Raw genomic sequence first — 27391 nt, 5'->3', positions numbered from 1 at the left:
GTAGCGCGCACACACACAGGAATACGTGCCCATTCTTTATTTATAATACGAGGACAACAGAGGGAGATACACGGCGCAAGCGTGCGACCTGTGACATGTTCCGAGACAAAAACGAAGAGAAGAAACAGGGAAGGGTCATTCACAGCAGAAACACACGACGGTGTGGATCTTGTTGGAAGAGAGGGGAGGGGGGGAAATACTTGAGGAAAGCCGAAGTGCCGTTCAATTTTGCGAGACGGTGAGAAAGGAGTGATGAATTAGTGCATTAAGGTTTGTGCGAACCCAACAAATCGTTTCCAGTCATGAGGGGCGAACACATGTCTCGGTGTGCTAAGTGCAGGTACTATTGCAGGACAGGAACGACCTTTCTGTTTTCTCACATCGGTCTGTGCGGGCTGGTGGTGGGGTATACCATCATGGGGGCTTTCACCTTCGAAGCCCTCGAGGCTTCCAACGAGCAACTCAAGAGAAACGAGATGAAGAAAGAGCGCGAAGAGGTCGTGCAAACCCTTTGGAGATTTACCATCGAAAGCGATGTGTTGAAGGAGGGCAACTGGACCGACAATGCCACCGCTGCGCTGCGCTACTTCGAAATGAGTCTCGTGAAGGCTGTTAGGAAAGAAGGGTATGACGGAAACGATGACAGTCCTCTTCAATGGAGTTTCTCGGGAGCCCTCCTGTACTCGATCATCGTCATCACTACTATCGGTAAGTGAACGAATGTCAGGTGGGTGTCTTGACCTAGGAATTCAAGTTCACGTTCGTAATGTTAATAACGATTTCGGTTACCGGAGTTTTGTTGGAAGATGGAGAGACGATTGCGTCATCAGCGCATGCACAGCTAAAAACAAAACCACTTAATTTTTTCCCCTTTCCTCTAAATGTTTATTAACACCTTTTAAGTCTTAAATAGGTTAATAACTCATTGTTTTTATTTACTTGAAGATTTAGCAACAAGTGGGTGAAATTTTAAAATGGCTGCGAAAGCCGTGACGATGATACAGAATAAAACAAGTTTGCATGCATCGAAAAGAAGATCACTTGTCAAAACTTGTGGGGGAGCTGGTACATGTTGTCACATGACTGGCTGTGGTAAATCACATGCACAAGCAGCAAGACCGTAGAATGCATGAACATCATCATCATGTGGAAACCTTAATTACATTGAAAAAAACAATTAGAGGACAAGTAAATACAGGTGTAAAGGTGTATATCGCAATATCCACTGCGATCAGACCTCTTTGAGATTTGCACTTTTTCTTTCTCCGGAATGAAATCTCACAGAGCAAAGTAGTTGATAAGCAGAGTACGGGGGGGGGGGGTATCCGTAATCCCAAGAAGTCTCCTTTCAAGAGCCAACGATTTCGTCATTGGATTTTTGATTTTAAAGGAGATGAGATTAATGCCATTGAGTGGTCACAAAAGAGAGCTTCATGAGTTGTTTTCGTACCCTTTATCTAACTTGTAAAACCCGTGAGTTCCCAAGAATGTTCTATGGAGGAGGATTTCTTTGCTATAAACAATACCGTTTACTGCTTTTAAATAGGCCGTCGTACTTATATTCAACGAGAAATCTCTCGTCTGTTTATAACAGTTCTCTCCAGCTACTGAAGGTGCCTCAGGAATGTCTAACATAGAATTCTCTGCTGAAGCGAATGAAGGCAAAATGACAAAAGGCATTTTGATAATAACAAAAAAAATAAAATAAAAAAAAACGGACGAGCTTTTCCTTCTTTTTCATCTCGGTGGAATATAACGTTCAGCTAAAGTCGGTCATAATAAAAAACCTCTACCGCCTTCAGGGTGAAATGACATTAAGAGCTGATCATCACAATTTTCTTGAGTGCTCTCTCTCTCTCTCAAGTATATCGATGCTATGATAATCCAGAATAATAATTTATTTCTAGTTTCCTATCAACAGTTTGATATTATTATTTTATTATTTGCCTAATCTCAATTTCGTCACTTGTTACTTTGCTAAAGCAGTTTTTAATAGAAGTGGATAGAAACATGTGAATGGTAATTTACACCCAATTTCCCTGACTTCACTATCGCTCTGTGGATTTTGATACGTAGCAACGTAACAACCTCTAGTGAAAAGCTTTCCAGTAAATTGAAGGCTGTTATAACAGCAAAGGGTGGACCAGCTCCATATTACTCTTTCATTTCATATTAGAGTAAGAGTTTAGAAGAGCAGATGTCCAGATATTTTTGACCAGATAGTGCATCGTCATTTCTAAAAATACTTCTGTTGATTTCATTTATTCAATCTTGATTCCCTCCATTTCTCCGCTATCAGACTTCTCATCGTCTGTTTATTTCTAATCGAGCCTTTAACGTTTGTATGTCGAAATTTCATGTCTAATTTTGTTCATTCACAGAGCATGTCAAGAATAAATTTGTTTGCAAATTTTAGCCTCACAGCGATGCCTTGAAACTTTAAATCTCATACACTTGGGAAGAAAGGTGCAAAGTGGAGGCGATTCTTGCACACAGCTCGAATTGAGAGGGTGGGACTCAGACCATTGGCGCACCCAAAGGGGGAACAAGGGACCCTGTCCCCTCCCAAAAAAAGGAAAAAACATTAGAAAAATTTCCAAAATATTTTCCTAATTAAAATTATTATTATTATTTTTTTTAATTTATGTTGTGTCTTCTATTTCTATGCTACTTATGAATTAACGATTGCATAAGGTGGGAATTCCCTATGGCACTCGGGAATCCTGGCCGCTGTGAACGCAAAGCGAACGAAGTAGTGCTCCTCGGGCGCTACTTCGTTTGCCCAAGCCGGGCCATTGGAGATCACGGGTATCATGTATTGGCGATCACTACAGATGCTCAGTCATAGCTCGTATGAAATGCGTAGTGTGTATTCTCAAATCTTCTGCTCAACTCGCCCCCCCCCCCCAAGATTAAATCTTGAGTGCTCTCCCCCTCCAAGATTAAATCCTGAGTGTGCCACTGACTCAGACAGGCAACAAACAAATAACAAGCGCTCGAACATTTTGCTGACAATCTGTTCATTCGATGGTCACTAGCGTAATGTAGATTTTACTGCGCATTTCCTGCTATTTGGAATCTTATGGTTATTCTATTTTCAATGAGAAATATTGCCAGATTGGTTGCCCGAGGTTTAACGTACTCGCTTTTCAACCAATCGTCTGCAGGTTCGAATCCCGTTGTGGGTATGGACATTTGTCATTATCTTTAAACAGAAGTTGAATTTCTTCGTCTGTTGTAAGATCACTGACGAGCAGTGGTTTCACATCTGGCTGCAATAAACATGCTTGAAGCGGCTTGAAATGTTTGGTCTCTAGAACAAGCTTTGCGGACTATGCAAAAAAAAAATAAAACGTAAATAATATAAAATAAAAATGATCAAAAAATCATTAGCCCTCTCACGGTGCTAATGTACTAGAGGTGTTCGACCTTGCGTGGGAAGGAGACATGAAAAATGGTTAAAGTAGACTCCATTACACCTTAAAGAAATCCAGCAAATATGCCACTTGAAATTTCAAACTTTTTGACACTCTTGATAATGCGGATTTTATGGAAACCAGAGAACACGCTTGACTTGCGGAAAAGTAAATATGAAGGCACTGCAATCTTCGATCAGTCTCACTAGGAAGAATATATCAATCATTCAACTAGTCATAATGTCCAGGCAGATTGCGAGACACTTCCAAACCTTCCCGACCTTCGTTCCAATTTGTTGTCAACATTTTATACGATGCTACAGCTTCCATAGTCCACTGACAGAAAGTCAGATATTTCTCAGTTGCCATATTTTTTCTGCTGCTTGCAGCTATTTGTGGCGGCTAAAACTTTTCCTGGAAATATTATGATATATCTTCTCGATAACTTGCCAAAATTTAAGAAAAATTTGAGATGAAGTTTCATAATGGCATCGTTGACAATGTTTATATGATATAAACACATTGTTTAAAAACGTTTTTGGGGTTTGTTAGCTCGGTTAGAGAGTTAATCATATTGTTTTTATCTAGCAAACTTTACATTAAACCACACTCCCTCTTCATAATGTGAAGAATGCTATTATGGTGTGAGTCACTATCAGAAATGGTTTTGATCTGTATTCAACATTGTCTTGTATACAGTGTTCAATATTTTATCTTTTTATTATTTAGTGTATCGGCTAATTTCTCTTTTAATGAATTTTCGACCTCACTGGAACAAGGACACCTGTAGTTTCCACAGAAGGCAATTAAGTTGAAGTAGGGAAGGACGACAAACACATTCTTCTAGGAATAGACAAGTAGATTGAGGAATTGAAGTATCTAGGACCTAGAGCTCAGTAGTCTAAAACACTAATGGATTGATGGTGTTGACCACAAGTGAGCAGTATACCAAACTTCGGTGAAGTGAGGAGAATCTACAGCAACCAAATCATCTTCACCTTTGTAGGAACTTCAGTATCCCTAAACATATCGTCCACACACAACACAGTTTCGATCATCAGACTGGAGGAAACTTTATAGGAGTGACTCCTCAGAGGAACTTCCAAACCTCTGTGGCACTCAGGCATTACTAGATGGTCAAAGATTTCACGACGATGGTAATACTGCAATTCTTGAAAACTGAAGAAGCCAAAATCCGTGTTTAGATTCTATTGCAAAGTCAAGATTCACTTTCCCTATTTCTTAGTGCATGTAATATGATGTTTTCAGAATTATATCGAAGTTCATGGAGACAACTTACAGACCTGCTAGGTGTTTCCCTGATCTGCTGTTGTATAACGTCTTGCTTATTACCTACCTTTGAACAATTACATGAGAAATGTTTGGGGAATCACAACTAGTTGAGGCTGATATCACTATGGAAATTAATGAAGTTCTACATTAAGTCCTATGCAGTGGTTCCATCATATAGTCTATCTTCTGCAACTGGCTCTTCGGCTTCCCGTCAGAAGACGCATTACGTCTGATGACTACATCCTTATTCTCAAACTTTGTAACTAATGATGACATTCCACAAGTCACCGTTCTCTGAACTACTCTGCTCTCTACCTCTTGTATGCCAGCAATCTTCTCAAGTTTACTGAAAATCCAATACCTAGTTTTGCGGAAGGCATTACACTGTAATCCCCTTTCTCATTTAGCAAGCCTCGCACTAAAAAAATCAAAACTTCTAAAACATCAACTTCTTTCTTTCTTAATTCTCCTCTTCTACCTTTTGCGGTGTCGAGGTTTTTTTTATTCTTGCAACCACAACGTCTCGAGGATACGGTGGTTGGCTCTATGCCTCCCAATGTGTTCTATGTCTACAGATGCGTGTTCACGGGGAAGGTTTGCCTGTTCTTGGGGACGAGAAACCAGAGTTTCCGGGTGAACTTCCCCCTACCTCCGTATGAGACCGACTAACTCACCTTTCGTCGAAAGAGACCAGACAATGTTCCTCACGTCACGGATGGGAATCGAACCCAAGTCTTTCGGACCAAAGGGCTTTGTCTATAACGACTGAGCTACGGAGGCTCATATCAACTTCTACAACCCAAAATTCTTATTTCCAAATCACTCTTCGATAATGATGGAGTTCCTTTAACTTCGTTAATTCCAGTACTAATGAACCTCAATCTCGCCTTATTTCTCACAAAGAAGATCTGTTTTCTTCCTCTCTCTCTCTCTCTCTCTCTCTCTCTCTCTGGACATAAGCATATAACAAATATCACCTTCTCAGCATCAGAAAATTAAGTTTTGCTTGAGGCGTTACTTTTCTTCTAAACAGCTGTTAACTCTACTTACAAATCACAATCCGTACAACCATTGAATACTGTTCTCATATTCGGTACCTAGGGGGTACTACTAGGGGGTAGTACCCCCTAGGACTTCCCTAAAATACTTGATTCAGTAGCCTTTGTCACGAGTTGCCCCAGTCCTGAAGGTATTTCAGGCGCAAACTCTGTTTGCTTGCACTTGGATAAAGGATTAAACCAAGTATACAAATTCTTGGTATCTTTAATTTATAGTATAACCAAGTGAAAAACCTTCCATCAACTATGTTTAATCCAGAGAATTTTAATAATAAGATGTTGACACCTTTTGGCAACTAGCATATGGAAATATGACTTCTGCATTGCTTCAACTTTGGTATCACCTCTGGGTGTGGCTCCCACTGAAGAGGCCTCAATAAACGTCGAAACCGGTCTGGGTAGTGACCCTTCCCATAATGCATAGCATTATACATATTCCCAAGGAGATAAGGCTTGCATTATGGAAGATACTAGGGCAAGTGATGAGAACAACTTATACCACCTTTACCACGAGTTGCCCCAGTTTTGAAAGTACTTCAGGCGTAAACTCTGTTTGCTTACACTTGGATAAAGGATTAAATTAAATATATAATTTATTGGATGAAGCACTCTCAGAGCATGAATTAGGTATCATATTAGCCAAGTTACTTGGCCTTGACAGGCCATTGAGTGTAACGCGCAAAGGAAAACAAGAAACTTCAACTGTCTATCAATCACTAAATGTAAACACTATTCGTTTAATCTTTCTAAGCGTGAGTCAAGTTCAGCTAAAATTCTTCTCATTTGATAGAACCCCACTTTCCACTTTGTTTTTGATTCTGCAGGTGAGAAATCTTAAGCTAAACCGTCATGTTAGTGATGTCATTTCTCTTGCACTTTCCCGTAAGACTCAGGTTGATATCTCAATTAAATGCATGGCGATATTCACGCTAAGGTTCCTTAATATTCTGAACACCTCCTGAACAGATACAACACGCTGTCCTTATAGCTTTAATTCCTCGCCGTAATCCTAAATAACAATTAGAAGAACTGAAACCGAAATTTTCAAATTCGTTTGAAGCGTTTCAAGAGTTTTTTTTTTTACTTCCAGATATGAGATACCCTCCCTTTTTGTTACCCCTTCAGTTATTTTTTTTCCCACTGTTTCACCTTTGGCGGTGTTCTCATGCTCTCCCCGAGCAGTTATGAATCGAGATATTTTAGCAGAGCAGACTTTCTATTCATAATTCCCCTTCATCTTTAGAAAGAAACATTATCGTGTCAAGAAGTGATATAAGCTCGTCTAGAGCTGGCTCTCCCAGTCCACCAAATGGGAAACTGAGGTACAGTCTCCCATTTGGTACAGTCCTAACGCCACATCAGGCATATCATTTAGAGCCGCAACAAGCCTCAACAAGTTCGAGATATCCTTCTTCTAATACTTAGTAGGTTTGGTGCACTGGTGTCCAAAAGCTCAGGGCGAACTATATTTTCATCTATACAGTATGTGGAAAGATTTTTCTGACCACAACCAAATGTGGACATAAATTTATTGCCCGCATACCAATAAAGCATATTTATATTACACAAAAATGTGTAATATAAATAATAATTATAATTATTGTAATATAAATTATATAATTAAAAATTCCATATAAATTAAATTGCAATACGTTTCTGGCAAAAGTTACAAATATCCTAAGGACGTAGTTAAGGAATTAATGTATAGTGCTTACAGAAACCTACGTGGAGAGGAATTTCGGTGTGGGATATGTCCACCCGAACTGCTAAGCAGCACTGACAACTTCTTATTATGCGTAGCACGAGTGATTCAGATGTTATTGAGGCACACTTTCCCACTGCTTCTTCAGAGCAAGGATAATGCCTTGTTTGTTTTCTGGAGGGGAATTTTGCACATCAATGCGTGTTCCTGTTGCGTCTCAAACGTGTTCTATGGGGATGAAATCTGGGGACCATGCTGGCTACTCGATTCGATCTCCAGAAGTATCTCCACTGCTCGTGTATGATGCGGTGTGGCATTGACATCCATAGAAATGGATTTTTCGTCTACAGCACCAGAGAACAATCAAACTTGACGTTGAAGAACTCGGTGCATCCATTAAGCATCATGCCGCCTCCAAACCATGATCCCCAGAACCCGTATTTATCTCTTTCAAGAACATTCTCTCAATGGTAAGCAGTACCACTTTTAAGCCAGATCAATTGTCGTCTAGAACCGGAAGAAAGACTAAAGCGACTTTCATCTGTTTAGAGTCTTGTTCAATTTTTTGGACACAACACCACTGAAAATGCGCTCTACGATGAGCTGTGGATAAAGCGACGCAGACTACCGGCATTCTGACGTATAGGCCTACTTGCGACAGACGTCTTGTCACAGTTTGTCGAGAAATCCGCATACCTGTACTTGAATAGTGTAGACTTGCAAGCAGATCTGCTGTGGTACGTCGATTACATTTTGTTGTTATAACCCAAACTCTGTCTCCGTGATCCATGGTAGAATGAGAATCTGCCCAGAGCCTGGATACATTGCTATGTGAGATTCCAAACTCTCTGCCAATACCCGTAATTCTGCAACCTTCTTCAAGCTTTCCAATTATTCTTTCTCGCGTGAAATCATCTAGATGATGTATTTGAGACATTACAAGACATCAAAATGTGCTTTCTACTCGAAATCGTCAGTTGTACAAATTTCCTGAAGCTGATTCGTCTGAATTTGCTGTTGTAATCTTCAGAAATGGCGTTCTTCCTTGGGTTTTGGACATCAGTGTATTAGAATCTTGCAATTCAGCTGAGATATGGCAATTTTTCAGAAACTAGAATTTCACATGTGTCAATTGTGACACATGCGTCACATGTGTGTATTATTATGTGGCACTTCTTTAAACAAATATCCTTAAAGACAAGGATGTGTCTTATATCTGTCACACATTGTGTTTAATTCTGTAGATATTTTCTCATCAAGAACATCTCATTATGTTATGGTTATAAGAGAAGAGTGTTGTTATTAGAATTTGTTTTCTTTTTTTTCTTTTTTGATTTTCTTTGAATTTTCTGGACATCGTGTTTCTACGAGAAGTCACCTGAACATATTTTTTTTTTTATACGGTGACGGGATTGGTCATCCGGTGTTACCGAACTTTTTAGGTAAAACAATCACATCTTGCTGCTGAAATCATTCACTTGTTGCATAAACAGTGAGTAAAATTGGTATTCGTACAAAAGAAAGAAACAGGAAATATTGAATCCGTATTTACGTGTACATGTGGATCCGATATTTCTTGTTTCTTACTTTGGTTAACAAATGTTGTATCTAAGATATCTATACTTAGTTGGGATCATGTCCGCCTGTTAAATTTGAAAGAATGATCCATATTCAGAAGGAATTTAAATTCAGCGACAATGATCTGCATTCATCACACAACCACATCCGGAATCAATCAACCAACCAACAAGAAAGTAATGGAATGCAAGGTTTACCCTAAGCGCTGGCTAGACCAACGCTGCACTCATATTTGAGCCTTTCTCGCAGCCAGGGAAGGCGTCTTTCTACAATAGAAAGATGTCTTCAATATCTCTGACCTTTGCTTACAAAGCTACGAACTAATTGATCCCGGTGGGAACATCTAGAAATGTCCGTCTTGATGAAATAAGAACGAATAATTGTCTTATTATAGATGTTCTCTGGGAAAAAAACAGCGGTTCAGCATTGAATCCAAAGATGAATCATTAAGTTCTGTGATTAAAATAAAGTAAAAAAGTATCAGGAAAACTCAGAATGAAGAATACGAGAAATTCGGTGTTGCTCAAAGGGACTGCCATGCATCCAAGAGGAGATCCATCCCATTGGATTCGTTCTGACTATCGGACTTGCCTATTCTTATATCACATCGGAGTGTTGCATTTTGAAGAATTCAGAATGACCCCATGAAAATTTCTTTCAAGAAAAATATCCTAAATATCGTAAAATTCAACTTCATTAAGGATAGAATTTATGTACAGTATATATATGGTTCTGGATTCCTCCATAGATATAGCGGTATTAATTTTTTTTCCTATACAGGTATCTAAACGCTTTTAAGTGCTTTGCAGTCGTTGTTTCAGTTTGAGCGTTGAGCTGTTGGGGGCAGCATGCTATCATTTCTAGTATAATTTCTGAAGTCCCAAAGGGATTGCGTTAATATTTGTTTGAATACAGAAAGTGAGATCATAATCGAATTGGGGATTCTAAGTGTGAGATGACAGTTCCCTCATGAGCATTTTATAATAATAATAATAATAATATTGCACATGTGCCTCCATGAAGTCCGCAGACTCATCGCGGGAAATCCAAACTATTCAGGCATCTATGAACGCTGACATACAATGCACCCATTCCCCAATTTTCCACTTGCCAAACAAAAAATCTATTCCCCGTACCTTTAAAAGTGTTCATAATGAGCATTCACCATCTTGGTTAATCCAGTTCCTCGTCCGCAAGAAACCCGGTGATCAGGAATAACAGAGTAATCCAAATGTGGACGCATCCATTGCCTTACAAAGAGGAATGATATTTTTTTCCTCTTTGCTTGTTAGTGTATTCTTCAGCAACCAAGTAATCCTATGTGCTACCTCGTCATCGTAGCAATATACCCACCGAACTTCAACTCTCTATTTACCAACACCCCCAGTCTTCTGTTTTATCAAGTAAAGTTCTATCAATGTAACATACAGGTTGTAATCTTGTCATCGCCAAATGCATAACTGTACACTTTTCGGCATAAAATTGGTATCCATTATCTTGTGCCCTTACTGTTGGCCAATTTAAATCATCATGTAAACCCTGTACATTAACCTCATTAACTATTACCTTCCCAATTGTGCGTCATCAGCAAGCAACCGAATATTTCACTTCAAATCATTCCTCATATCATTCATGTATAATTAGTTGTCCAAAAACAGCCTCAACACACCACATAAAACTGGCTAGTCGTTGTCAGTTTTCTTTTGGATTCTGCTATGTATACATCACTTTTTGGCATCTCTTCGTCAGCCATCTTCGTACTCATATCATAGCTATACAGTTTCCTATCCATCTCCATTTGCACCAGTTTGCGTAAGTCTTCCATGAGGTATCCTCTCGACACCTTTGCAAAATCCAGAGGTGCGTGGTGTAGCCATTCCCTTTATCCAATCGAGGTGTCACTCTATTTATAAAAAGTGAATAAATTATTTAGGCATGACATTCCCTTCATGAAGCGATGCTGTCCATAGAGCATCCTATTCTTATACACGCATTCCTGACATATCACTGCTAATCTCGATGTCATGTTTGGTGTTGCATTTTTCATTATCCTAAGTACTTTCAATTCCGCAGCCTCTATTTTCACACTCTTCTTCTTCAAGTGTCATCCCCTAAAAGGAGGTTGGCAACCATGTCACGGAACCTTTTTCTTTCTTTTGCTGCTCTGGAACATTTATGGTAATTCAAGTCAGTCCAGTCCTTAATGTCCCCCAAACCACATTCTCCTGGGTCTACCTCTCCTTCTTTTTCCATCCAGTTACCCTTCTAATATTAATTTCTGAATGCCTGCTTGTCTAGTTTGAAGCCGAAAATATTTAAGTTTTCGCTCTTTAATTATTTTCATTAAGTTCTTTTCATTTTTGCTTTCTTTAAAACATCTTCGTTTTTCATTTATTTTCTCTGTCCATGGTATTTTCAACATTCTTCTGATGGTCCACATTTCGAAAGCTTCTAATTTTTTCTCTGCTTCTTTATTTAAAATCCAAGTTTCACTGTTGTAGAGAAGGCTTGACCAGATATAACATTTTATTGATCTTTTTCTGGTGTCTATATTAATGTCTCTGGATGTTAGAACAGTTTTCATATCAGTAAAGGCTTTCTTGCTATCTCTATTCTTCTCCTTTTTATTTCTTTAAGGGAATTTCCTCTGTCTGTAAACATTTGCCCAAATATATAAAAGACTGAACCTGTTCAATTTTCTTTTTGTTAACAGTTATGTTTAGTTTCTTATTTATTGGTTCTTTAGATATAATCACGCACTTTGTTTTCTTTTGGTTAATAATTAATCCCATGTCTAAGCTTCTGTTGTAAATTTCTGTGACTAAGTTTTGAAGATCATCTTCAGATTCTGTTATAAGGACTGTGTCATCTGCATACCTGAAGTTGTTGAAGTTCCTACCCCCGACATTTACACCCTTCAGTTCTGAAATATCTTTAAAAACTTGCTCACTGTATATATTGTACAGTAAGGGTGATAAGACACACCTTGTCTTACTCCTTTTTTTGATTTCAAAGTTGTCAGAATATGCATTTTATATCTTATTGAGGCCATTTGATTCCAGTATATATTTGTAATTATACGTAGATCTTTTCCTTTTAACCCATTATTCTGTAGGATATGTATTAATTTTTTTTATCTATTGAATCAAATACTTTGGTGTAATAAATAAAACAAAGACATGTGCATTTCTGGTTATCGAGGCTTCTTTCACATAATATTTTTAAATTGAAGATTCCTTCTCTTGTACCTTTTTTTTTTTTTTTGTCTTTTTGAAAATCTGACTGAGTGTCTTCTATTTCTACTGACAAAGTGCTTTTTATTCTTTCTAGGATTATTCTCAGTAGTAATCTTGTTAGATGGCTTGTTAAACGTATTAGTCTATATTCGGAATATTCCAAAGTTCGGAATTTTGGGAATAGTGACAAAGATGGGTTTCCTTAGATCATCAGTGATGTATCGTATATCACAGATGTTATTAAAATAACCTTTAGGTCCTCGCGTGTGTTTTCATTTACTTTCTTTAACAATTCGATAGGGATCTATCGAAGTCGGGGCCTGGTGCTTTACCTGTTTTCATTTGACTTAGCGCGTATTCTTTCTTCATGTGTAATTGGTTCACCATTCATATTTCGTATATCTGGTGCGTCTGTGCGATCAGAGTCAAACAGTTCTTTTCCATATTCTTTCCATCTTTTTATGATATCTTGTGTCTCTAGTAGCATTTTTCCATTTTGATACAAAGATTATGGTTGAAATTTTTCTTTTCATTTGTCAGAGCTTGGATTCACTTATGCATTTCTTTACTATTGTGTTTCTTGTCCAATTCCTCTACTTCTTTACATTTTTCATTTAGCCACTTGTCTTTAGCCTTCCTACATTCATTTTTTATAATTTTACTGAGTATTCTATACGCTTGTGTACTCTTTTGTTTTCGTCTTTCATTCATAAGTTCTAGTATTGAGTATAAGTTCTAGTTCGAGTAAATATTATGCAGAACTTCAATAACAGAGACGTAGATTGGAAGGAGGAAGATCACATGGCAGGAACGAAAAGAAATTTATACATTTGCTAAGAGATAATTACTTGAAACATTTATACATTTACATTTTCACAATCACTCTGACAAATAAGTCAGACTAATATTCTCACTTGGAGGATAGACGCTTGCAAAGTGTCCACACAGTAACTCAACTATTTCATCTGATTCTGCACCTCACTACCATCAACAGTCGTTCAAGTTATCCTTCTATAATCATTCTTCCATTTTTTACAGCAAAAAGAGAAAATAATAGAACAACAGGTTTAATTGTTTCAATATTTCGTCTCAGTCACAGAGACATCTTCAGGAATACAAAATTGTTACAATTGTAATAACACACAAGAAACAACAAGTGGAAGAAATAAAATAAAATAAATAAAGACTGAAATCCAACGAGGGGTACCTTCTATGGATGCCGATAGCTGGTCTTAGATGTTGGACGAAAGGCCTTAGAATTAAAGTTTCCCAAACTTTGGGGAGTTTAATGCAACCATATTAAGATTAGGTTTTTTTTTTTTTTTGACTGCTGCTGGCTGTTAAAAAGAATCGTTAAAATGATTAAACCCGTTGTTTAATTATTTCTCTTTGTGCTACATTAAAGTGAAACAGGAATTTAAACGAACACCTAAGCCTAAATACTCGTTTACTAATTCTTCTTTTTACTTCCTACACACCAAAAGAACTCACTGGCGATTGCTTTAATCTGCTATTTCGATTTCTTCTCATATTCTGAGTTTGCCTTCCTTACCATGCTGGTCACCTTTCTTGGCTGAATATTGTACTGCTCGTGAGTTTTCTGATCACCCTTCTCCTTATATACCATACAAAACAATTTCCTTTTGCAGCTCTTACTTAGCTACTCATCCATCTAATACCTACCTGATGTATCCTCTTGACCTTAGATAATGTTTCAGATACCCCCCCCCTTTGGTTATCCGTTATGAACTAATATCCTCCTTCCCTTGCAGATTCTTGTCGCTCCACTGCCGTGTAGTTCCACATATGCCTCTTCTTAACTGAAAGCCCAAATGTTTCGCAACCTCTAAAGCCATGACCATATGATCACTCGCCCCAATAGGAGGCAATGTGGCTCAGGTCTAACACTCTCATACCACAATTCTTCAACACCACCTGCTGTTCCAAGTAATTATCTCTTAGCAAATGTATGAATTTCTTTTCCTTCCTGCCATGTGATCTTTCCTACTTCCAATCTATGTCTCTGTTATTGAAGTTCTGCATAATGGTTACTAAATCTACACTCTTTGTGCTAATTTGCTCGTGAATGTCTTCCACATCATCCCTTCCACCATCCCACCCCACCTCGCCTATCGCAGCAACCAATTAATATTTTTTTGCCCTGCTGGCTTTTATCTCACAGACAGCCTCAAATAACTGCCTCCACTATAATCGCGTCTCGCTAGTCTTTTCTATGACTACACTTCATCTGCTATCATCAATAACCTAGTACGATTTTGTCTATCTTTTCTGAAAACACTATACACTACCCCCCTCACAGTTTATTCTTGTAACTAGATCATCTGCTGCCATACAAATCTTAATAATTCCTATGGCTTTTGGTAAGGTTACTCCAGCCAATGTCTAAAACTCTACCGTCTTATTCCTGATGCATCTAGCATTAGAATACATAAACCTAACAATCCTGTTAGGCCTCCAGCGACATTTACAGCTTGAATTGACTACCTGATTTGATTTTATCGCTTCAGAGACTAAAATTCCGGAAATTTTTGGTCATTCTCACACTCGCCTTATGGATGCTTGCACACACACACACACACACACACACACACACACACACACACACACACACACACACACACACACACACACACACACACACACACACACACACACACACACACACACACACACACACACACACACACCATAACGGCGTTATTGCGTTATTATTATTATTATTATTATTATTATTGGGATTTGTGCTTGCATTAACACGCTCAGTAAAGGAAGCTTTCTCTAGAAACGTAATGCCGAATCTATTTAAGCACACTCCATCAGCATTATAGAAGCCCATCAGTCCGTCAAATTCAGTCTATAAGTCTGCAACCTCCTCACCATTTCTTCTGCACAACTTGAACCTTGATACATTTGCGATCATCGCCCACTTCCTCAATTCGCCTCTATCATAGCATGGCAAAAGACTTGCATTCTTCCTCCTCTCGCGCTTCTTCTTCACTTCTTCCAATAACACTTTCATATCTCATCTCATACAATATTTTTCACCTTTGAAGTGCCAGAAAAAAGCAATCAGTTCTTTCCCTTATTATTATTGTTATTATTCTTTTGCATTCCAAGTGCTTCATTAAGGGAATTAATTTGGCCAACATGGGAAACAATTTCGCACAGTTATTCAGTATTCCTCTCATCACAGAATCACCGGATTTTTTTATCTTTACTCTTGTTCTCCCGCTTAGTTAAACGTTCTCCTTTCACCATCGCACTTTCAGCAATATTGCCTACTCTAATATTTTCCGGACTTCTGTCGATATTCTTTACTCCACTATCATGTGTGTTGTACTCCCTCCACAACTTGCATTCATTCTCAAAACAGCCATGCATATCCTCTCACCACTGTAGCTTTCCTTCCACAATCTCTTTCACCTTTCTTGACGAATACACTCATATAATGTACACCGAACAAAATCTCCTATTAGCCCCTGTAGATGTAGTCTTCGTGTAGACAATAACAGATAATTGTGACTGGCTTCCTCCCTGACTCCCACTGTCAAATGCGTTGCTTTATTTTGTCTCCATTCTCTGTTTCTCCCTTTCCGATTTACAAAATTTAACTTTTGAGAAGCGCAAGGCTTCTCTTCGTACTACTCTTCAATGTTAACTTAAATATTTCCTCTTAAATATTTTTGACATTTAAAATATCTCAGTGGATTTGGGATGTTAAATCGAACAGGGAAGATGAAGCTAACTTGTCTTCCAAAAAGTGGAGGCGACATTATCAACCGAAAGTCGTATGAGAATACTATTTCGCATTTCCGATACAGAAATCTCGGCAGTGTGATATGAAAGTTAAAGAGGCGACACAGATTCAGAAGAGCTACGCTAAGTGAAAACCGCTGTTATACACACACACACTGAACTGTACCTAACACTTAGACTATACTGGTGTGAAGAACATTGTAACTGCTCCACATATATTTGGGATTCTGGATATGAAACAAAGAATCACTCAGAACCATCTGTCCATATTTTATTTGTTTGTTTGTTGAATAAGTGAGTGTAAAAGACGCCTATGGAAAACGTGTTGTGTCAATGCATCGTCCTCCCATCTCTGTAGTTTGGTGGCTATTCCTTCTAGTATGGATTTACGTAAGCACTACGACTATCCATTAGGCACCTCGAACGGCGAACGCAGTTAGATCTGCAGCACAGTGTAAGTTGTGTGTTGTGGGAGTCTTACAGAAAATATTCATATCTCGTTCAAAACAACGCGCAATACCATATTGCTGGTTCGTTGCAACATGAGTTCAGGAAATTATGCGCTGAAAAATGTTGACGTTGATTGGCCCATATAGTGGCGAACTGAGCGCATTCGAAGAGTTCCCACAGTGTATTGAAATACGTGCAACTTAATTCTTCTGAGATATGATGCTGTTAGAATGCTTTTCTTAATGCACTGTATTTCTTCATTGGCGATATCAGAAAAGGCCCACTCAATGATTGCGTATCTCGAATAGTTTACTTTTATGTAATGGTGCTCTTATAAAGACCTCCTCTCTTTTTCCTGAATGGAGCTTAAGTGTTTTTTAAGGGAAAATTCCGATCGTTCAAATCCTTCTGGATAAGATATTCCTCAACTGAACATTCACCTCTTGAATGAATTATTACAAACGATCGTGCGGTGAAGTTTTGTGTTTCTGTTTCATATGTTGGGTTTCTTCACATATTTGGAAGATTCCGATGGCAAGGAAGGAGATAGAAAAGGATTCTTAGAAGTAGCTTCAAAATATGATGCCATAATTCTTTGATCATCATACATCGAAGTCTACCATCCGGCTAACAATAAATATGTTAGGAAGTGAGAAGCTGTAACAGCACACACACACACACACACACACACACACACACACACACACACACACACACACACACTACAAGCCTTGAGCCTTGTTCCCTGTTCTACGGGGACTCCCCCCCCCATATCATCAATATTCTCAGAATATTCTTTCTATATTTCAGATCAGTCAAACCATATATTTTTAAACTACGCCACCTGTATTAATCCTTCATTTTATCGTACTTCTTGCAGCATTTATGTTTTGTGTAACTTCACTGTGAAAAGATTTCACAAAATGAAATAATTGAATGGAAGGTAAATTTCTGGTTCCTAATTGCAACAAGATTACTAAACTGCACTATCATTTCCACAATTTTAAAACTTTGCTGCAATCAAAGAACGATTGAGCTTGCGCACTGTTGGTCTGAAAATCATGAACAAACATTTCAATCACGACGAGGTTCGTTTCCTTCATATTTGTAAAACAGATTGAATTGGTAAATGAACGCTAGAAATCATTTCCTTATACATTCACTTGCTCTCTCACTCGGTTTTGAAGTGATGTTAACATATTACCACAGCCTTTGTGAGTGCGGTTCACGTTAATAATAAAATACTGCAATAATAATACATATGTAGAAGATGCACATGAAATTAACAAATTATTCATAATTTATTCACAAATTGCTTTATTGGCGTGAAATAAATTAACATCTTAAATATAATAGCAAGATAAGAAATACAGCGCACACAAACAGACAAAATATGCAAATACATATTGACCACCTTGGGCCTTTTAGACAGACTGCCTTACGTCGTCATAAACTGCGTTAAATTGCCAGGGGGTCATGCGTGACCTCGACGTGACACAGATATTCCACCGAAGCCGGGCAGTAAGTCAAGGTTATTGTTTGTACACGTAACAAGTATTCAGTTTGCAGAACTTTCAAAAAGTACAAAATATTCAAAAAGCGGGTTGGTTGGTTAGTTAGCTGGTTTGGGGAATTTTTATTGCGTTTTGACCCGAGTTATAATGCGCCAAGGGCAAAAACTGCATATGGAATATGATAATATATTTTTAAAAATGTATCATGTAAAAATGTATCAAAACAGATGCATGAAAAAAAGTAGTAAGATGATAACACAATATAAAAGGAAACTATAATACGAAGCTAAATATTTTGGTATACAATTAGGATGTGTAAAAATTGAAATTAATGTTATATATTGCTATTAACAGCTCGAGATCTGTTGAATGCGAACAGCACACAGACAAAGCCATACAAACTACAAATTGGAGCAAAGACAGAAAAGGTCACATTGTGCTAAAGCAAAAGTTACAACGCTACTCAAGGTAATAATAAACAGATAAACTAGTAGACAATATATGCACATAAAGCAATTTTAGGAAAATAAAGTTAAAGAATACAGTATTTACACATGGACAGAATTTAAAATAAGATGTGTTTGTATAAATTAATTCTTCGTAAAAAGTTAAAAACATCATGCAGTTTCTCCGAATAATCTGCCCGAGTACGTACGACTCGACCAGATTAATAAAAGTTTTATTCCTTCCACGAGTGAAATAGCGCGCGTGATCCAGCAGAACACTTCAGATCAGCCAACTCACTTCATCCGAAATGCCTCTCTGCAGCCCCGTTTCCATGTTCTTTAGCACACGGAATCACGCGTAGCTTGTATGCAATATTGTAACAATGCCGACATTTTTCAGCCATAATTTGCCAAGAAAGTTAGAGAAAATTTAACGGCAGAAATTTATCACCGTTCACAACTGCGACAACAATTGGAAAGTTTAAACGAACAGGAAACGGCTGTGATCGTCGATGACAGCTCTTGCGCATCCACTGAACTCTACGTCAGTGTTTCTCAAAGTGTGGTACGCGTAATCCCGGGGGTACGTGAGAGGTCTTCGGGGGGGGGGGGGGGGTCCGTGGCAATTTTCGGCTATGCATCATTAATGCATAGAATAAAATTCAATGTATCCTTGAAGTTCGAGATCGTAAAAGGTTCCTATTATTTCACTGAATAAGGTACAGACACATCTGCAGGCTGTGCAATATGTTTCTCAACAAACAGTGCAATTAGAGGCAACTGGGATAAAAGGCACTATGAATGAATGAATAGTGAATGTGTTTCAGATATTATATAAGGAATTCGGTGAAGAGAATTAGCATTTCAACTCAACTGTCGGCTTGTCTTTGTCATTTTGCAGCACAATCTTTTGTTAATACCGCACCAGTCATATGAACGCGGATGTCTGAAGTTTGAGAAACACTGCTCTACGTAGCTGGAATGCTCTCGCACACACCGCAAGGAAGCAATAAAGAAATCGCGTAACTCGGAACAGAGAAAATTTCTAGAAATGAAAATAAAAAACTGAGTATCAGCGTATAAGACAGACCCTGTTTTTCAGACCTATTTTCAAAGAAAAAAAGTGCGTCTTATACGCCAGCAAATACGGTATATATATATATATATATATACATACATACAGGCCATAAAATCCACTGACGCCTTATATTCCCCAAAGGAAGTTGACGAGACCATTTAGTCCTAAGTAACTTTTCAACAAAAGTATGCAGCTAGTCTCCACCCTTAGCTAGTTATTATTATTATGTGACATGTATATGGAGTCCGAGGACTCATCCCTAAAGAGCACTTCACTCCACACAACTTAATCTATACATTACATAATCCACCATTCACGCTACGCCGTCGACCGCCCAGTAATACGAATTTTCTCTACGACTCGCGTGTGTACTCTGGCCGATTTGCCTGTTTGATGGAAGAAAAGTTCGAGTTTCCGGCAGTAAAAAAACCTGCTACCTCCAGATGAGATCAGTTAATTCACCTTCAACTTAAAAACGTCAATTTCAAGACTCTTTTCGTCACGACGAGAATCGATCTCAGGTCTTTTCCAATTGAAGGGCTCAACATCCGCGCTGTGGAGGGGTGTTGTGATGCAAATTCGAGCTCCAGAATGAACACTCGTTCTATGTTGTTCGGACTATCATGTTCGGATGGCGGATATCTTCTCGACAGCATGGAAGTAAGTCGATATTCAGCCCATTTTAAAAAAAGAAAAAAAAAAAAGAGGGGGGGGGGATATGAAAGTCAGCCATCAAAGAATCTTCGCACTGCCCTCACTCCAATCGTCTCGAAGGCAATGAAGAAGGACGGCAATAGCCAACTGATCAGTGTCTAACCACACATTCTCTTTACGGTTTTGGTTATGACAAGAAACGGCAGCCCTCTTCATTTGACAAACGAAAGGGTTCTCGGTTAATTCACGCATTCAGACTTTTCCTTCTCGCCATTCTCCAGTAAGATGAGAACAACTTACAACACTTACATTCTACAAAACTCGAGCCCACTCTATTTTATTTGTTTATTTATTTTTAATATTCACATCGGTATTCATGACGAGCTTTCTTTTCTCGGACTGACTGAAACCTTTCCTAGCACAAAAGCATCTCATCAAAGATGCATTTAAAAAACTTCGTGTCCTTCTTCCGTTGAAAGTGCTGTTCAACTGTATCACTGCTCATCCATCCAACACAGATTAAGGGATTGCGCAATAAAACCTCCGGAAAAAAATGCTTCTTGCTCTCTAGAAAGGGGGCGAGGCAATCCGTTCAGGGATGATCTTTTTCTTACGAATGCACTCCAAAATGTTTCTTGTAATTTTCCTTTTTCTGTCGTAGCTTCCCTGGCTCAATAAGTCTCGACGATGCCCTACGGCTGGAAATACTTCGAATCTTTCTAGGATGGAAAGAACCTTCGGAAGGGATTTTTCAAATGAAAGCTAAGAATGCAGCGAAGTTTTTCATCCACTTCAGTTTCAAATTTACCGCCTGACCCCGCTCGTTCTCCTTTTTCATTCCTTATAGCTCCGTTCCTTGTTCACAACATCTTCACGCAAAGATTATCACCTTAGATATTCTAAATGACATCAAAAGGTTTCTTCTTTGCCTTTACCACTTTTGCCTACACGCAAAATTCACAGGTTTTGCGAATGCCATCTGTGGATTTGTTTTTCTATTTTTTAAGTTAAAAATGTCCTTGCTCAGTTTACTCATAGGTCGGTCTTCGCCTGCCAATAAGCAACTGTGTGTGTGTGTGTGCGTGAAGTAATTAAAACCTATGTGTAGCTTAGCACGAGCAGCTCTCTCTCTCTCTCTCTCTCTCTCTCTCTCTCTCTCTCTCTCTCTCTCTCTCTCTCTCTCTCTATCTGCTTCTTGCTCATAATGGATACATGGTTTAATATCACTCTTTGTCTTCTAATATAGTTTATTAGCTCGCTCGCTCTCTCCTCTCTCTACTATACATCCTCACCCCCATATATATATATATATATATATAAAGATAAAAAATAATCTCTGAAATTTCGAATTGTTCAAAACTCATCAGGGTTTTAAGTGCGCAGGATAATGGAAAGACATCTGCTTGTGTCGAAGTGAGTGGCAAAGCTCATTTGATTCAACACGAAGAACCAGGAATGGATAATACACGAAATACACCGATTGCGGTACATACTAGTTGATGGCTGGATTCGGAGTGAAGCCTCTGTTGATGTTGTCCGTGACATACACTTGTGACTAGGAACGGATAACTGCGAGGGAAAGACGTAGTCAAACTTTACACCAAGGGATGAGCGATAGAGGACGGAGGAAGTTCGGAACTCTCTGAGTTTCCATTAACAGACGCATATGGGATAGAATTTACGATTATTTTTAAATATTAGTTTCAGGAACTTTGCTTCTATTCTGACTAAGATAACAACGTGTTAGCCTTCGTTGATAGATAGCGTTTAGTGCAAAATTATATGAACAATTTTCTATGGTGAAAATCTTCATCCATTTATTATTATTATTATTATTCAAGTAACTTAGCAGAAAATAATGTCCACCAGCTTCTGCATTTGCCTTTCTACAGTAATAACCGTCACGTTTGGGAATATATTTTTTAACTATTATTCAGTTTAATATTTGTGATTTTTAAATGGTTTTGGTTTGATTGAATCAGCTATTCTGAAATAACTTGACGCTTTTAGAGGGAAGAAGTGCGAACTATTTTACGCAGACAGGAGCAGATTTAAATTTGTGATATTCGCAGTGAAATAAAAAGATAAAAAATAATCTCTAAAATTTTGAATTGTTCAAATTATTCACGAACACAATAACGTGTAAAAAGGCATACAATTGGGGGGGGGGGGGGATTTGAATACAAACCTAAGCTACTTATTTGAGATTTAAAAAATGCAGTAGTGGAACATTATTACATTTAATTGTCGATGTTACAGAATAAATAAATAAATAAATTTGTTTGCAGTTTTGTGACCAAAACTCGTGAAAACAGTGACATCTTAAAGGATTAAACCTTGCCAGAATATCTTTAAAAATAAATTAGCACTTGGATTTTCCGCGATTTTTTTTATATTTTCATCTGCGGGCATTTTTGTCGACTGAAAGGAAACAAGTGCAGAGTACCGTTGCGATATTCTCTCCCACCTTTTGTCAAATATGAAGAATTTCATGTTGCATCTTCAAGCAGTGTTCGGAGTAAACATAACAAACGCTATCATTGCATGAGCAGTGGCTTCAAGTAAAAAGAAGGAAAAGCTCACGGACGTGTATGAAATGGGTTATGTGCGTGTGCGTGTTACTAACTGCGTCAATAGCGGCAAAAAAAAAAAAAAAAGTGTCGACCGCCAGCAAGAATAGTTGCATGACAGCTAATTCTATACAAGGCCCGCTCCGATTCTAACTTCGGCTCACTCTCGAAAACGGGCCGTGTTCTCTTGCCGCGTGCGTCTCATTGTTTGCGGAGCTAAATTTGTACTTGGAATCCAAGCAGTGACGTTATGAATGTTGCCTAATGCACATCCGCGAACTTCGTCTTCCATTGTTTTTGTAACCCTTAAAGTAAAATTCCCTTTCACAAATGAGAATCGCCGCAGGTGGACGAAGAGATGAAAATGGAAAGAAAACTGAAAGCACCACCGACTGCAGTTATTTTGGCAGAAAAATAGAAAACAGCAGAACATTTGCAAGCTAAATATACTCCGTTCATTTGTAGCGTAACCGAGTCTATCTTCGAGTAGATGATGACGTAATCACGCACATCCCTTCGGAACAGTGGCCTGTTATTTTAAACCGCGCGTATGTGTAAACGCTGCTTTCAGAAATTTTAGAACGCATTCATTAATTTTATTTTTAACTCTGACATGGATTTCAAGTATTGTGTTTAAGCGAGTCGCTTAAAATGTACGCGAAGAAATAAATAAATAAAAGTAATAATGAGGAAACGCAACTGGAGGATAATAATCGTGCGTGTGCAATCAGTTAAGATAACAACGTTGATTACTCGATTTTCAGTCCATTTAACGCAGAACAGGCTTGACGAGCAAAACAAGTTATTACAGCGTGCGAATTGGAAATTCGTTCCGAAGTCACGTCGCTCCCTTTCATTGTCTTACCGAAGACAATGTTACAGTTAACACGTGACAGACGGGATTCTTCACTCTATTAGCAAGACAAAGAGGATTTACGAAGCTCATCTTGTCGCACGCTATCAGAATTGTCATTTTAATCCTCTTAGGAGTCTTCATGCTTAACTGACATCAGCTTCTTTCCCTAAACTTCTTGGACTCCCCCCCCCCCCCACTCCCCTTAAAACAGTCATATTGCTTTTTCGAAACCGCATGAAACAGAAGTGCCAGCATTTTTAAAGGAAAAAAAAAAACTTCTTTTAAAACGCTTTAAAAAAAATGTATTTCAATTTTCTGATGAAAATTTCTGGTGAGCATTTCTGATGTTTTTCATGTATTTTTTTTTTCTCCGATCCACATCCACTTAAATCCCTCTTTTGAATGGATTATCTGGAAATTCTCGTTATATTCAAGCTATCCACATAATTACATTTCCCCCTCTTCCCAAAATAATATTAATAATGAAATATTCATCACCCCACTAAACACCACAATTTTTAGAGTGGAACAGCGCCACGTATTAGTGAATGACTCCGAGAAGATAAACTTGGATTTAAAAAAAAAAAAAAAAGGTAAAAAATTAAATAAAATGTTTCATTCTCTTATTTTGCTTCAGATTTAACTCGGCTTTAAGAAGACAGTGTCTGCTTAACACATTGTTATTAATCGAAATTGATTTCTCTTGAGAATGGCTTGCATAAGATATATTACTTAAACTTGAGTGTTTCTTAGAAAATGCCATTTAAAAAATAAAAAAAAATCTACACCGAAGATCTTCGCCGAGCCATTACTACACGATATAAAACGAATAACAACCCTTATTTAACGCCATGAAACAATGTCTGTTTATAATCACACGAGGAGTTATTTGAAATTAAGACGAAGCAAGTAAGGCTACGAGGCGCATTGAATTGATGTCATTTGTTGCATTCCCTCTTCTGACCGGTTGGTTGGATGAAAGGGCTCAGTTTTCAAAAGGGAACATCCTGCCGTCTCCGTACAGATCAGTCAATACACTTTCAACTGAAAGCCGTTGTCAAAGTTCTTCGCATCCATCTGGGACGGCTTTTCGCTCTTTGAAACCTGTCTAGTTAGCCAAGAACCCCACCCTTTCTAACGATATTTTTTTCAGCTGAAGTTATGTGGTCTCATACGGGAAGAGCAATCCCCCCCCCCCCCCCTCCACAGAGTATTTCGCAACAGGTGGAATATGTGTAGTCCTCATATAGTCTTAGTTGCTATGGCTGTAATCCCAAATGACAAACCTCTATTGCTCCATAAAACGATTAAAAGAAGAAATAGAAGTTCTTGGCGGTTATATTTTAATGAGGCATTAAGCGAGTCGAGATTGCTGAGTACTGGTAAGTCCCCACAACTAATTCTAGAAGATTTCTCGTACAAATGTGCAAATACTGCTAGCAGCCCATAGAGCTAGCTGTCTTCGAGGTTATTCATGCACGTAATCCGGGTAGGTTTTTTTTAGCAAACACGATCCCATCGTGTTCTCCTATAAAATCAAATTATGCAAATACAATGGCAGGAAAAAAAAAAAAAACTAATTTTTATTTTCCTTTTTAGGTTACGGAAACATCGCTCCAAAGACTCCATGGGGGAAGGTCGTGACGGTTCTTTACGCCATTGTGGGGATTCCGCTGTTACTACTGTGTTTATCGAACATCGGTGATGCCATGGCGCAATCCTTTCGCTTCATCTACTGGAAAGTTTGCTGCTATTTGTGTGTCAAACCGAAGACTCGCAGGAAAGTACGCACCACCTATCGACACCACCGCTACACTCCTGACCCCCTCTCCGATTACGAAAGAAGTCCGTCAGCCACGCCCCAGGGTACCGTGAACCGTAACACTTATTATACAGATGACTACACTACGAGGCAAAGAAATCCCGGAAGTCCAGCAACACTGCCGTCTGTGGGAAGAAGTCCTCTTTCGTTTTCCGCCATCCACGAACCTCCGCAGCCAAAATACAGCTTTTATAGCGATCCCATCGAGGCCAGCCGGGTGCCCGTCATTTCCAACAAGTACGTGTTACAATCGGGAGAGAAAATTACCTTGGAGTCCCCTTCTCTCGAGCACGGTCCGATTTACGATCCTACCCACGGGAAGCCTTCCACAAGGAAGGTGCGAGGTCGTCCGCAATCCTGTGCCCTCGGAAAGGAAGAGGACGAGTTCGAACTGGAAGAGGAAGACGATTCTCAGTCCGAAGAGGGGGACGAAGAGGAGGTGAGCGTGCCCATTTGGTTGTGTCTGGCCATCGTGGTCGGGTACATTTGCGGGGGAGGGATCCTCTTCACGGTGTGGGAGGACTGGAAGTTTCTAGACAGTTCGTACTTTTGTTTCATCACTCTAACTACGATCGGATTCGGGGATCTCGTTCCAGGCACGGCTGTCGTGTCGGACGATAACCAGCTCGCTCTGGGACTGTGCTCGCTCTACCTCTTATTCGGAATGGCTCTGATCGCCATGTCCTTTAACCTTGTGCAAGAGGAAGTCACGAAATCTGTGAAGTGCATTGGCAAGCGAATAGGAATTCTTTCCGACGACGATGACGATACCTAAATGGCGTCGCCATGGAATGAGTGGACGCACATGAAAGGAACTTCTGATGACGGCCGACTTTAAGCTTTTGGGAAAGAGGTCCATCATGCGAGAGAACTGATATTGAGCACTTTCCATGAGATCCAAAATTTAAAATCTTTTAAATGAGAGTTCTTCCTTTATATAAAGCAATTTTATACATGCAAATAAGATTCTGGCAGGTTGTATTTATTTATTTTTGTTTTCATATATACCGCTCCATGCTCCGGAGGTTGCAATCAATCCATCAATGCATGTGTGCAAAACATAAAAATAAAAATAATAAACAAATGAAAAAAAGAAAAGAAAAAAGAAAAATAAATAAACAAAATAAATAAATACATAAATAAAATAAAAACGGAATAATGATAAATAGTTCTGCGAGTGAGTAAACATCTTTGCACTCCAAGCAACACACTCTGGGTTCGATTTCCCACTGTCACAAGATTGTTTGTAAATGAAGTGAAGTGACTGGGCTTTGATGATTTAAAAACAACCAACGCTATGCGGCATATTTGCATATTACGTTTCTTAATTACGTGTATTGATTTACAAAAGGGAAAATCCCCGTCAGCTTAGTATGAGACTGTTCAGCTTACCTTCAGCGCAAGCTGAAGGTAAGCTGAACAGTCTTGAAGTTCGAATAAAGAATTATAAAGAATTTTCATGAGACTGCCTTATTTGCATACTCTTTCCAACCAAAGAACAAATTTCTCATCTTCCTTGCAATTTGTATTACGGGAATGGGCAACTTTACGTGTGCGGAGAATGAATTTTGTCTATACGACATGGTTTCTGTCTAACTATTAGCGCAATCACGGTACTAATACCCTACAGGTTGACGTCCTTTGGTGGGCTGATTCAAATGAACAACTGGACATTTCTTCAAACAGTATCAACACCGATTGGTTAATCCCTTTAATGTGGGCCCCTTTTACGATGTGCCTCGAAGGAACTTTCAACAGAGTCGTAGGAAGATCGAATTTTAGGAAGATGTGCCCTATAACTGACGAATAGCAGGGAGCCTAGAGGACTGTTCTGTGATTCTTCTTTCTGTGGTGACGTCCTTCATTTTTACATTGAATTGTCAGCTGTTGATGTAGGACTTGATGATTAAGATGAGGGGTGATGGAAATTTTGCTTAGAAC

General features: G+C 38.7%; 1 protein-coding gene across 1 annotated transcript; it reads left to right on the top strand.

Moving 5' to 3' along the window:
* The first annotated feature begins 129 nt into the window (after nucleotides 1–129).
* LOC150107838 (potassium channel subfamily K member 18-like) lies at nucleotides 130–26904 on the top strand. Its single transcript, XM_090391586.1, has 2 exons — nucleotides 130–708; nucleotides 25228–26904. The coding sequence occupies exons 1-2, from the start codon at nucleotides 303–305 to the stop codon at nucleotides 26223–26225; spliced, it is 1404 nt and encodes a 467-aa protein (XP_090247712.1). The 5' UTR covers nucleotides 130–302; the 3' UTR covers nucleotides 26226–26904.
* Nucleotides 26905–27391: the final 487 nt, after the last annotated feature.

This window comes from Typopeltis vanoorti, chromosome 4, assembly GCF_054136105.1.
Source record: "Typopeltis vanoorti isolate ZY-2024b chromosome 4, IOZ_Tvanoo_1.0, whole genome shotgun sequence".
Taxonomy (NCBI): Eukaryota; Metazoa; Arthropoda; class Arachnida; order Uropygi; family Thelyphonidae; genus Typopeltis; species Typopeltis vanoorti.
The sequence above is the reverse complement of the archived record's forward strand: the minus strand, read 5'-3'. Positions and strand labels throughout refer to the sequence as shown.